General features: G+C 45.2%; 1 protein-coding gene across 3 annotated transcripts; it reads right to left on the reverse strand.

The window, feature by feature from the left end:
• Positions 1–113: 113 nt before the first annotated feature.
• On the reverse strand, positions 114–10,876 carry CYBC1 (cytochrome b-245 chaperone 1). 3 transcript variants are annotated; one of them, XR_013213535.1, is made up of 8 exons: positions 10,761–10,876; positions 10,010–10,133; positions 7,768–7,809; positions 7,587–7,660; positions 2,434–2,530; positions 2,220–2,364; positions 1,427–2,135; positions 114–1,343 (listed from the first exon to the last, which is right to left on the reverse strand). XR_013213535.1 is itself a non-coding variant. In XM_077253508.1 (7 exons), the coding sequence occupies exons 2-7, from the start codon at positions 10,092–10,094 to the stop codon at positions 2,012–2,014; spliced, it is 567 nt and encodes a 188-aa protein (XP_077109623.1). In that variant the 5' UTR covers positions 10,095–10,133; positions 10,761–10,876; the 3' UTR covers positions 114–2,011. The 3 variants fall into 3 exon arrangements, 2 of the variants coding, with proteins under 2 accessions (XP_077109623.1, XP_077109624.1); XM_077253508.1 differs by having other exon boundaries at positions 114–2,135; XM_077253509.1 differs by having other exon boundaries at positions 114–2,135; positions 10,010–10,107; positions 10,761–10,827.
• Between the last annotated feature and the right edge of the window lie 3,688 nt (positions 10,877–14,564).

Raw genomic sequence — 14,564 nt, forward strand, 5'->3', positions numbered from 1 at the left:
GGTCATGATGAATCCATGTCAGGCTCCACCATGCCGTCCACTAGAGATAACAGTATATCAGTTTGGGTTTTTTCTGCGGAGGCATTTAAATATCACAACATGAGAACAATAAGTTTCACCAACTTATACTTTATTCATTGTATTAAAAAAAACAGACGTTACATACACACAGAGCGGGGATTTCAAGTATTCTAGTTCCATAATACATATATAATACATAAAGTGTAACATTCCCACATCTTGTACAATGAGGGTTGGTCCTCCAAAATGGCCTTAGGCCTCAGCCTATCCAGGATCTCCTGAAGTTTCCGCTAAGTGGACTTCTGATTGTCCAGAATATCTAATAGTCCGTTATATTCTTAAAACACTGAAGCAATGAGCTGCTACTCTATTTAAACACAAGGGACACTATCACTTTAATAGAAACCAAACCCCCAGGTGACATAATAGGAAGTTCTTTGCTTTACAGCCTGTCATAAAAAAAGATTCTTCTCCGACTTTAAAACTTTTGAGGCAATTGGAAAATTAATTTTCTTCCTATATGTCACTGTTTCTTTACCTGTTGCTCTTCAGCTTCTACAGAACTACAATTCCCAGCATGCTCTGGCAGATGCAGTCTGTCAGGACATGCTGTGACTTGAAGTTATTCTACAGCTAGGGAGCCACAGTTTGGGAACATGTGCCAGATGATTACCTAAAAGCAGCAATAATCTATTGTACCCTCCATGTTAAAACGTATATTATATTTTACAGCAGACAGAGTGAGACTGTAAAGATACGATACATAATTATTAATTTCAATTAAGCATAAAAACTGAAGCAAATATTTCATATGGTGTTACTGTCACTTTAACTAGGGGTGTGTTTCAGATGGCCACTCCCCCTACTGCTTAGTTTTCCAGCAGTTCCTTCATAGACACAGCGTTATTTACGGTATAGTGTCATTTATGGACACTAGACCCAGGTTCCAGCCACCAAGACATTATCTAGAGGTCAAGTAGTATCCAATGAAACAGTGCTTGGTCAAAAGTGGACATCCCCTTTAAGTACCTTTATACATTGCCTTTAAGCTTGAACAGAAAATACAGTTAGAATAAAATATTCTACAGCGACACAACAGACCAAATAAGTCTATGGGCGGACCTAGTTGAGTGTTCCTTGTCTTGAGAAAGCACTAAGTTACAAAATGGATGTGTGAGCACTACATGGCAGGACAGACGCCTGCTTCTAACTTTAGAGTGGATGTACACCTATTTTTTTTTTTATTTTTTTTTTTAAATCAGGGTGAAAATTTCTGATACAGATCTCCAAATCACCTGCACAGATGATAGAATTTTATCTGCCTGCAGCCACCACTAGAGGGAGCTCACTGCACTCTTATTATTGAGCTCAATGTATGCAGTGAGCTCCCCCTAGTGGTGGCTACAGGCAGACAGAATTTTATCAATTTGTTTACGCAAGGAGCCCGGACACCTCTTAAAAAAATACATTTTGGACCCATTTAAAAAGGGATATTTCTATTAACTCTTTTACAGAATTCTGTACCCCTAAAAAAAAAATAACAGCTCTATCGTACCAAGTGTAGCAAGTATATGGGCAAAGCTGCAATACAAGACAATCTGTTGATAAGAGTGGTGCTGTTTCAGGCAAAAAAAAATTTTTTTTTCTAAGATAGGACAGCACACTGTAGGTTCCATTGATCCTTCCTAAATATTCTAAAAAAAAAACAAGATAGGAGGATTATTTTTTAAAGAATATTTGGGATTTTCTGGATGTGTTGTAGATCCAGAAAATGAAATGCAATGAGCTCCCCCTAGTGGACAATTAACACTGAACCGCATTTGGATTTAATAGAATAAATATTTGGAGGCAACTAAGGCACCGAAGATGGAGCGCTAGGCGTAGTGCAAGATTAAAATGCAGTAAAAAAAACTTTTAAAAAAATTCCAACTTTTTGGCTTTGGTCGGCCCAATTGCCTGGATTACACTGGTGGTCCATATTATGGGCCACTCATTCATCCTCCTTATCTAAAGTCTCTTCGCTGTCACTGCTCTCCTCCTCAATTTGGGAGCGAAATCCTGCTAGGTCGAGATCCAAGAAGGTGGTGAGAAGCTTGGCCACCGCTTCCACATCACTGGTGGAGAAAAAAAAAAAAAAAAAATCAGATGAGGAACCTCAATGGTTAAAAGTTCGGTAGAGAAAATCTTGAAGAACTCACCTTCTACCTCCCAAGACGGCACTTTGTGTAAGAGGGTGGGAGATACCCGTCACAAGACGCAGGACTATGAGGTAGCCCTTCCCGAAATATCGTACTTTCTCCTCCTCAACACTGACGTCTCTGATCTCTTTCAGTAGGACCACCACTAGGAGACAGAACATGGTTCAGACCCACAAGTTGTGTGAATTTACACCAAAACCTACTCGTCGCCTACCTTCCTCTTGACCTCCTTTACAAAACGTGAGTATTTTCTTGTACAAGTTGAAGGTCTTCAGGACAACCTTCCCCACCTTTTTGTCAAATATGGCCTCCTGGAAGAGAGAAGAACATCAACCTAGAGACTGAATGCTCACAGTCATAAATATAGAATAAGCCGCCTATAGGTGCCTTTACATGTTAGACCTAAGGTGGCGATACCACTGATGACAGGATTCGACTGGTATTGGAGTGTCACATATTGTGGAAAAGAAGAATTGCACATGCCAAATTGGCAACTTTTTGGAAGTCCCATAAAAATGAATGAAGAGACGCGCATGCACAGCCACCTCTCCACTGGCTGTGTGCAACCAGAACCCATTCTTGAGGTCAAAGTGGGTCCCTGTGGTGGGCCCATCACCAATAATAAATGTATGGCAGAAATGATGAGATGGATACATCCCTTTAAGATACGTCAATCAGGGCCAGACAGCCTATCTGGCAAATGCTTGATGAGCTGGCCTGGCAGTTGACCAGGGCACGATCACTATACTGAGGCATCATTACTACATGGAGGAACAGAGGGGTCAATATCAACATATATGGAGGAACAGATGGGGCACTATCACTGTATGGAGGGACAGAGGGGGCACTATTACCAAATGGAGGCACAGATGGAGCACCATTACTATATGGAGGCACAGGGGGCACTATTACTATATGGAGGCACAGATGGAGCACTATTACTATATGGAGGAACAGAGGTGTCAATATCAACATATATGGAGGGACAGAGAGGGCACCATTACTATCTATATGGAGGCACAGATGGAGCACCATTACTATATGGAGGCACAGGGGGCACTATTACTATATGGAGGAACAGATGGGGCACTATTACTATATGGGGGCACTATTACCCCCAGGCCCCCCTCAACACATCCCCACACTCATTTCTAACACCCCTGCCACGATCCCCTCCACATTTTCCCAACCATGACAACCTCATACCCATTCATCCAGCCCCCACTCCCCCGGTTCCCCTACCGGGAGCACTATGTAACGCAAGCTCAATCTGCAACAAACTGCCATTTATCCATGACCTCTTCATCACCGAAACCTGGCTCACCCCCTCTGACTCAGCCTCTCCAGCTGCACTTTCCTATGGCGGATTCCACCTCTCTCACACCCCTCGCCCCAGCAACAAACGTGGTGGAGAGGTTGGTTTGCTCCTGTCCGACACCTTCTCCTTTACTCCAATCCCGCTACCACCCTCCGCTACTCTTCTCTTGTTCGAGGTGCACTCTGTCCACATCTATTCCCCCTCCAACCTCCAGCTGGCTGTCATCTACCGCCCCCCAGAACTAGCCATCTCCACCTTTCTAGACCACTTCATTTCCTCTCCGCTGACATCCCCGCTATCATCATGGGTGACTTCAATATCCCCATTGACACTTCCACCTCAGCTTCCTCAAAACTTTTATCACTGACTGCTTCCTTTGGCCTCACTCAATGGTCCTCTGAGGCCACTCACAAAGATAGCCACACACTGGACCTCATCTTCACCCGCCTCTGCTCCCTTACTAATCTCACTAACTCTTCCCTCCCCCTGTCTGATCACAACCTACTGACATTCTCTTCCCTCTCCTCTCCTAGTGTGCAACCCCCACTCCACAAACTCACTCACCCTTGCAGAAATCTCAAACATCTCAACTTACAATCACGCTCGGAGTCCCTTCTCCCTCTTACAGACATAGCCTCCCTTCATGACACAGATGCTGCTGCCACTTTTTATAACACCACAATAACGGCAACACTCGATTCGGCCGCCCCATTTATGCATAGCAAAACTCAACAGACAGCCCTGGCTGACCAGCCTCACCAAAGAACACAGACGGGCTTCCAGGATCTCTGAGCGGAGATGGAAGCGATCCTACTCTGCCGACCACTTCACTGCATACAAGCAGTCCCTCGCCAGCTTCAAGTCCACGCTCACTGCCACAAAACAAACTTCTCATCTCTCATATCCTCCGTCTCACAACCCTAAACAGCTTTTCAACACTTTCAATACTCTACTCCCTCCTCTCTCATTTCTGCTGAAGACTTTGCCTCTTTCTTTAAACAGAAGATCAATACAATCAGAGAAAGCCTTGGCCCACAGCGCCCTATGCCCCTCTTAGCTGCTCAGCCCTGTTCCTCCAAAACCAGCTTCTCCACCGTGGCAGAAGACCAGCTCTCCACCCTCCTGCCAAGATCACACCTCACCACCTGCACGCTCGACTTACTCCCGTCCCACCTCATCCCTAACCTTGCCACGGTCTTCATCCCAACCTTAACACACCTCTTCAACCTCTCACTCACAACAGGTGTCTTCCCCTCATCCTTCAAGCATGCCAAGATCACACCCATCCTCAAAAAGCCCTACCTCGACCCATCCTCTGTGTCTAGCTATCGCCCGATATCTCTTCTCCCCAACGCCTCCAAATTACTGGAACAACACGTCCATCTTGAACTGTCCTCCCACCTCTCCTCCTGCTCCCTCTTTGACCTGTTACAATCTGGCTTCCGACCCCATCACTCAACCGAAACTGCCCTTACTGAAGTCACCAATGATCTACTAACTGCCAAGAGCAAGCGACACTACTCTGTCCTCCTTCTCCTGTTCCTTTCTACCTTTGACACTGTGGACCACTCCCTTCTGCTTCAGATCCTCTCATCTCTTGGCATCACAGACTTGGCCCTATCCTGGATCTCGTCATATCTGACAGACCAAACATTCAGTGTCTCCCTTCTCCACGCCACCTCACTTTGCCCCTTGTCTGTCGGTGTTCCTCCAGGCTCTGTTCTAGGACCCCTACTCTTCTCCAACTACACCTTCGGTCTGGGACAACTCATAGAATCCCACGGTATGCAGAACCACCTCTACACCAAAGACACTCAGATCTACCTATCCGGACCTGACCTCACCTCCTTACCAAAATCCCACAATGTCTGTCTGCTATTTCATCCTTCTTTTCTGCTCGCTTTCTAAAACTGAACATGGACAAAACAGAATTCATCATCTTTCCCCCATCTCACTCTACCCCTCCACCAGACCTATCTATCAATGTCAATGGCTGCTCACTTTCCCCAGTCTCACATGCCCGATGCCTCGGAGTGATCCTAGACTCTGCCCTCTCTTTCAAGCCACATATCCAAGCCCTTGCCTCCTCCTGCCGTCTCAAACTCAAAAATATTTCCCGGATCCGCGCATTCCTTGACCGCGACACCACAAAAACACTAGTGCATGCCCTTATCTCCCGCCTTGACTACTGCAACCTCCCACTCTCTGGCCTCCCCTCTACCACCACTACAATCCATCCTATACTCTGCTGCCTGACTAATCTACCTGTCTCCCCGCTACTCCCCAGCCTCTTCGCTATGCCAAGCCCTTCACTGGCCTCCTATCGCTCAGAGACTCCAGTTCAAAACCCTCACAATGACATACAAAGCCATCCACAACCTATCTCCTCCATACATCTGTGACATGGTCTCCCGGTACCTACCTACACGCAACCTCTGATCCTCTCAAGATCTCCTTCTCTACTCCCCTCTCATCTTTTCTTCCCACAACCGCATCAAAGACTTCTTGCTTTGTGCTTCCCCCATACTCTGGAACTCTCTACCCCAACACATCAGACTCTCGACTACCACAGAAACCTTCAACAAGAACCTGAAGACCCACCTCTTCCGACAAGCCTACAGCCTGCAGTGATCCTGAACCTACTGAACCACCGCACAACCAGCTCTGCCCTCTCCTAGTGTATCATCACCCATCCCCTGCAGACTGTGAGCCCTCGCGGGCAGGGTCCTCCCTCCTTCTGTACCTGTGTGCCGTGGGTTTTTTTTTTTGCTCATGTTTAATGTACTTGTCTATATTTGCTGTATTCACATGTAAAGCACCATGGAATAAATGGCGCTATAAAAATGTATGATAACAATAATAATAATATATGGAGTCACAGATGGGGCACTATTACTATATGGAGGCACAGATGGGGCACTATTACTATATGGAGGCACAGATGGGGCACTATTACTATATGGAGGAACAGGGGGACACTTACTATATGGAGGAACAGATGGGGCACTATTACTATATGGAGGCACAGATGGGGCACTATTACTATATGGAGGAACAGGGGGACACTATTACTAAATGGAGGAACAGAGGGGACACTATTACTAAATGGAGGCACAGTTGGAGAACTTACTATGTGAGGCAGTGAAGAGGGTATCATTACTGTGTGCAATAATGGGGCAATATAACTAGGTGATGGCACAATGAGGGCACATACTATAAGGGAGGCTCAGAGTGAACATTGTTACTGTATGATGACACGGGGGGGGGGGACTTTTCCTAAATGGAGGCACAGAGCAGATACTACTAACATATGGAGGCACAATAGGGGCATTATTACCATATAGAGGCACAAAAGTTCACTATTTACTGCGTGAGGAGGCAGGAGAGGTATTATTACTGCTTGCGACACCTTGGATAGTTAGAAATGTGAAGTGAGGAGGGAGCTGGAAAGCAATGAGCCTAATACGTCTGTGTGTTAAATTCTGCAGAGACGTGTTCTGGAAAGAGAAAATGGTCAAGACGGTCTGGGCCGAATGGAGAAGAAAATGCAAAATGAACGACCATTCACAGAGACCCTAAGCGATGAGTCCCTGGATTTATCTGTACAGTATACACCTATATAGTCTACAGAGCACTGGTGTATAACTGGTATCTACCAATATACAGTCATTTATAGCGGTAATATCACTACTATGCTGGTATTATATGGTTATGGTCTGGCAGTATTAGTCTCTTATATTTAGGGAGTTAGTCTTTGTACAGTGGCTTTTCTTTATTGATGGTCAGTGATCACTACGGTGGTATGTGGTCACGGTGTGGCGGTACTTTTGGTCTTGATGTGCTAGACTGGTTAAGTACCAATATGGCAATTAGAAGAGCAGATGACCCGATGACAAGGATAATTCTTGTCGGCTGATCGCTGCCGTGTTTGCACGGGTCGATAATCAGGAACAAGTGTCCTAACATGAAAAGGGCCCTCAGTTCTTCAGGCTTTGCTGAACCCCCAAAAAGTCACGAGTCTGACAACCCCCAGATCGTTGTGCGCTCACCTCCCAATCTTCCAGATTCTGAAGGGCTACAAAAAGGCATCCGGCTACGTAAAACAGCTTCCACGCCCAGGAATCTAGTATGGAAAGGAAATACTCCGGATTTAGGATTATAGGACTTGGTGAAAGACCCAAAAACGTGCACCAGGGCCCAAGATGGGACGTCCTTCTCCACGGTACCTACCTGCACTGTAATAGGCTGCGGCCAGGCCGACCGAGGAGATTCCTACAGGAAACAGGACAGGTAGATGTAACACCACACAATGCATTTACACTAAAGGCTGTATTCAAAATGAGAAGAGGAAACCATCAGCAAGTTGCCGTTTACAGATCCTTTATTCACATAAAGTTAAGTCCACATATATTTGGACAGAGACAACATTTTTCTAATTTTGGTTCTAGACATTACCACAATGAATTTTAAACAAAACAATTCAGATGCAGTTGAAGTTCAGACTTTCAGCTTTCATTTGAGGGGATCCACATTAAAATTGGATGAAGGGTTTAGGAGTTTCAGCTCCTTAACATGTGCCACCCTCTTTTTAAAGGGACCAAAAGTAATTGGACAATTGACTCCAAGGCTATTTCATGGATAGGTGTGGACAATCCCTTCGTTATGTCATTCTCAATTAAGCAGATAAAAGGCCTGGAGTTGATTTGAGGTGTGGTGCTTGCACTTGGGAGGTTTGGAAGTAAACATGCGGTCAAAGGAGCTCTCCATGCAGGTGAAACAAGCCATCCTTAAGCTGCGAAAACAGAAAAAACCCATCCGAGAAATTGCTACAATATTAGGAGTGGCAAAATCTACAGTTTGGTACATCCTGAGAAAGAAAGAAAGCACTGGTGATCTCATCAATGCAAAAAGACCTGGGTGCCCACGGAAGACAACAGTGGTGGATGATCGCAGAATAAGCTCCATGGTGAAGAGAAACCCCTTCACAACAGCCAACCAAGTGAACAACACCCTCCAGGAGGTAGGCGTATCAATATCCAAATCTACCATAAAGAGAAGACTGCATGAAAATAAATACAGAGGGTTCACTGCACGGTGCAAGCCACTCATAAGCATCAAGAATAAAAAGGCTAAAAAAACATCTAAAAAAGCCAGCACAGTTCTGGAAGAACATTCTTTGGACAGATGAAACCAAGATCAACCTCTACCAGAATGATGGGAAGAGAAAAGTATGGCGAAGGCGTGGTACAGCTCATGATCCAAAGCATACCACATCATCTGTAAAACACGGCGGAGGCAGTGTGATGGCTTGGGCATGCATGGCTGCCAGTGGCACTGGGCCACTAGTGTTTATTGATGATGTGACACAGGACAGAAGCAGCCGAATGAATTCTGAGGTATTCCGAGCCGCCATACTGTGTGCTCAGATCCAGCCAAATGCAGCAAAACTGATTGTCCATCTGTAGGATGAAACGACGACCAATGACCCAAAACATAAAGCCAAAGCAACCCAGGAGTTTATTAAAGAAGTGGAATATTCCTGAATGGCCAAGTCAGTCACCTGATCTCAACCCAATTGAGCAGCATTTCACTTGTTATAGACTAAACTTAAGACAGAAAGGCCCACAAACAAACAGCAACTGAAAACCACCGCAGTGAAGGCCTGGCAGGGCATCAAAAAGGAGGAAACACAGCGTCTGGTGATGTCCATGAGTTCAAGACTTCAGGCAGTCATTGCCAACAAAGGGTTTTCAACCAAGTACTAGAAATGAACATTTTATTTAAAATTATTGAATCTGTCCAATTACTTTTGGTCCCTTTAAAAAGAGGGTGGCACATGTTAAGGAGCTGAAACTCCTAAACCCTTCATCCAATTTTATTGTGGATACCCTCAAATGAAAGCTGAAAGTCTGAACTTCAACTGCATCTGAATTGTTTTGTTTAAAATTCATTGTGGTAATGTCTATAACCAAAATGAGAAAAATGTTGTCTCTGTCCAAATATATATGGACCTAACTGTATATTTAGCATGTCGAGTCCACCAGGATCTCCTACCCTGGATCGGCTTTCATGTCGGGAGCGGTTCACTCACTTTGCTTATACTGTAAAACACTGGGGGAATTTTCACAGCGAAAACGTATTAAAGAAATTTTTAATTACAAAAATATAAAAAAAATATATAAAAAATTAGTAATATTAGTTTGGCATCGCCATAATCAACCTGACCTGGAGAATCTCGTTACCAAGTCATTTCTACCGCACAATGTACGCCATTAAAAAAAGAAACCGCAATGCTGGACTTGTGGGGGGTTTATCACTTTATTACCGCTTGGAATATTTTTCCCCATTTTGACGTACATTATGGGGTCAATCAGTACTACAACTCGTCCTGTAAAAAACAGGCCCTCATATGACTACGTTAATGATAAAAAACGTTTAGATTTTGTAATTTAGCACTTAAACTGCAACTCACCAACTAATAGCGACCATGAGCGGATGCTGGGATTCCTTTTCAGATGAAGAAAGGTCCCCGTGCGGTTTTCTACCTGCATATACATGGCGGGGGGAGTCCTAGAAGAGGTAGATGAGATCAGAACCTGGAGAGGAAGAGGATGGGATTAGGGACAGGTCACAGCAGACTGGTCCTTCCTTGGAGGATAGTCCGAAACCTCAAGAGCAGGAGTATAGGAATGGAAACAGTCATCATGGAGGCCTCGTCGTGGTAAATAATGGGGGAAGGGATGACGACAACTCTGGTCTTACTGAAAACCAGCCCTGCAGTTTGGAGAATAGGGAAGAAGAAAGAATAAGGGAAGTGTCAGGGTAGCGTCTCCTCACAGGGGAGTGGGGGGCAACGACACATGATGGTCTCCGCCATGGAGCTGGGGGGCTATAATAATGGCGCCCCCACAGATCCACTAAAGTCTGACTGTTTCTCCAAGAACAATAAACCTGACCTGTAAAGGAGGCTGCCAAGACAAAAACAACAGGGACAAGCGGTGACGAGACCCCAAAATGGAAGTGCTGGGAGTTGTAGTGCTACAAGTAGGCAAGCTACATAGCAGATATGACACATGAAAGTTGCATTAGGACCGTACATAGCAGCAATAATGTCACAAGGGCAAAAAAAAAAGCGCAACAGGACAAGGCTGCCCCCTCCCTGCCTATATGACTGCATAGGACAGAGGAGTTTCCTCCATAGTAACACAGAACTGCACACATACCGTCCTGTCTGCACCTGGTCCTCTCCTCACTGCAGCTCTGCACTTCCCCAGTACACGCTACCCCCCAGGGCATGCTGGGATACGGGAGGACCCACCCAGGCTTCACATTCATAAACTTATACCAGCATTGACCACTAGATGGCTCTACATCAGTTCATTTCATAGTGTTATAACAGCAATGACCACTAGATGGCTCTACATCAGTTCATTTCATAGCGTTATAACAGCAATGACCACTAGATGGCACTGCAATAGTACATTTCATAGCGTTATTCCAGCAATGACCACTAGATGGCAATGCATCAGTTTATTTCATAGTGTTATTCCAGCAATGACCACACGTTACAGATTTTGATGCATTTACGCAGCGTTTTTGGACGCCCGGAATTGCATCAAATCCGCAGTGTAGTGCACAAGCAATGTTAGTCAATGGGAAATTAGCATTAGGTGTGCACATATTGCGGATTCGCAGCGTTTTATTTTCAGCAGCATGTCAATTCTTTTTGCGGATCTCCAGCGTTTCTGCACCCATTGACTTCCATTTATAGATCTATAGATAGACGGATAGATAGATAGATAGATAGATCTATCTATAGAGGTATCTATCAATCTATCAATCTATCTATCTATCCCATATCTATCTATCTATAGATCTATGTATCTATCTATCTATAGATATATCTATCTATAAATAGATGTATCTGTAGATAGATAGATATACTGTATCTATAGATAGAAAGACAGATAGGTAATACCAAGCTCGATGTTTAGTAATAAACAAAATAAAATGGTACATAAAGAGTTAAATAAAGACACACACACACGCACGCACGCACGCACGCACTGCGTTGTTAAACACAATATCTGTTTAATTTTTTTTTTTAATGGCATGGGCTCGGGCACAATTTTCTGCGCCAGAGAGGGAGAGCAAACAGCCAGGGGCCGATGTTCATAGACTGGGAAGGGGTAATACCCATGGATCTTCCCAGGCTATGAAGATCAGCCCACAGCTGTATATTTAGCCTTTACTGGCTCTTAAAATAGGGGGGCCACCCCTAAAAAATGGCGTGGGGTCCCCATATAATTTATAGCCAGAAAGGCTATGCAGACAGCTGCGGGCTGATATTCATAGCCTAGAGAGGGGCCATGGATATTGCCCCCCCCCCCCCCCTCTCAATTCCAATTCCGGCACTTAGCCTCTCTCTTCCCACTGCCCTGTAGTGGTGGCATATGGGGTAATAAGGGGTTAATGTCACCTTTGATTGTAAGGTGACATTAAGCCCGGTTATTAATGGAGAGGTGTCAATAAGGCACCTATCCATTACTAATCCTTTAGTAGTGAAAGAGATAAATATAGACACAGCCAGAAAAAAGTATTTTAATATTCTTAATTTCAAGATACTTACAACCACGCTTAATTCCCCGAAGCCATCGGTCACCTGCAAAAAATAAAAAATAATAAACCAACAGTATACTCCCTGGTCCGACGCAGTCCATTTAATAACGAGTGTCCCACAACGATCTCCCCTATAGAACTGTCACATCAGTTGATGTCACTGCTCTTCAGGGCCTCCAGTGACACTGACAGGAGACAATGACTCCTGCAGTGTTATCACTGAAGGTTCAATGGCTTCTCACTTTACTGCACTGCTGCGTGAGAATTTTCCAACGCAGCGATGCCGCAAGTGACAGTATAAACTATACTGTACTCACAGTGGCGGATGGATGCAATGCGGAAGGATACCTATCGTCATTGTATCACCGAAGCCCCTGGAGAGTGGTCGCATCTGCCGATGTGACAGCTCTCCACGGGAGATCCTCATGGGACACTCATTATTACATGGATTACTGCGGATCAGGGAGTATATTGTTCGTTAATTATTTTTATTTTTTTTACAGGTGATCGATGGCTTCAGGGATTAGCTGTGTGGTGAGTATGTCCTGTATGTTGTATGTACTGTATGTTGTATGTACTGTATGTCTATATGTGTGTGTTTTTTTGTTTTGTTTTTTTTTACACTTGAACACAGTAGCCGGATGATGGAACTACTATTGTCCCATCATTCGGCTACCTGTCACTGTAGCAGGCATAGCCGAGGGGACTAGTAGTCCCATCGGACGATGCCTGCCTACACCCAGATCAGCACGCACACACACAGCCCCAGACACCCACGTGCGCACACACACAGATACACACAACCCTGCACACACACAGCCCTGCATACCCCCGCACAGCCCCGCAGACCCACGCAGACCCACACAGATACACACAAACACCCGCACACAGACATGCACATCTTCTCCGCACATACACAGTCTCCACCCACACACACAGTCTCCGCCCACACTCCACCCACAAACTCTTCCCCATTCCGATCTGCAGCGTTTCTCGCAAGCACATCCGCAGATCTTTTTTACACCTATGGTTTTGCTGCGGATTGGCCTGACACAATGGAAATCAATGGGTGCAGAAATACTGCAGATCCGCAAAAAGAATTGACATGCTGCGGAAAAAACAAAGCTGCGATTCCGCACGTTTTTTTCCGCAGCATGTGCACAACAAATGTCAATTTCAAATAGACTATCATTGCTTGTCCACTACACTGCGGATTTGATGCAATTCCGCGTGTCCAAAGACGCCGTGGAAACGCATCAAAATTCGCAACGTGTGCACATAGCCTAAAAAGATCTGCAGTTTTGCTGCGGAGTTGAGTGCGAGAAACGCTGCAGATCGGGAGGAGGAAGAGTGTGTGGGCGGAGTGTGGGCGGAGACTATGTGTGTGGGCGGAGACTGTGTGTGTGCGGAGAAGATGTGCGTGTCTGTGTGCGGGTGTTTGTGTGTATCTGTGTGGGTCTGCGGGGGTCTGCGGGGCTGTGTGTGTGCGGGTCTGTATGTAGGCAGGCATCGTCCGATGGGACTACTAGTCCCATCCGGTTATGCCTGCTACAGTGACAACTAGCCGGATGATGGGACAGAAGTAGTCCCATCATCCGGCTACTGTGTAAAAAACAAACACATATACACATACTGTACATACTCACCATACACCTAGTCCCCAAAGCCCTCGATCACCTGTAAAAAAAAAATAAAAGTAATAAACCAACAGTATACTCCCTGCTCCGATGTAACCCATTTAATAACGAGTGTCCCACGATGATCTCCCGTGTAGCGGTCCGGTGATACAATGACGGCAGGTAATCCTCCGCACTGTATCCCTCCACCGAGTTCAGCAGAGTTCATACTGTCACTTGCGGCACCGCTTCGTGGGAAAATTCTCACGCAGCAGTGCCGTAAAGTGAGAGCCCATTGAACCCTCAGTGATAACACTGCAGGAGCCATTGTCTCCCGTCAGTGTGTCACTGGAGGCCCTATAGAGCAGTAACATCTCCTGATGTGACTGCTCTATATGGGAGATCATTGTGGGACACTTGTTATTAAATGGACTGCATCGGACCAGGGAGTATTTGTGTTGGTTTATTATTTTTTCTTTTTTTACAGGAGATCAATGGCGTCACATGGATCGGCAGAACAATAAAGATGGCAAAACTGTATAGTGTTTTATTTCATTAAAATACTTTTTTCTGCCTGTGTCTTTTTTAACCCATTAACAACTATAGGATTAATAATGGATAGGTGTCTTATTAACACCTCTCCATTACTAAGCCGGCTTGATGTCACCTTACAATACAAAAGTGACATTAACCCCCTATTACCCCAAATGCCACCACTAACAGGGCAGTGGGAAGAGAGAGGCTAAGTGCCAGAATTGGCACATCTTACAGATGCGCCATTTCTGGGGCAGC

The sequence above is a fragment of the Ranitomeya variabilis genome, chromosome 4 (assembly GCF_051348905.1).
Source record: "Ranitomeya variabilis isolate aRanVar5 chromosome 4, aRanVar5.hap1, whole genome shotgun sequence".
Taxonomy (NCBI): Eukaryota; Metazoa; Chordata; class Amphibia; order Anura; family Dendrobatidae; genus Ranitomeya; species Ranitomeya variabilis.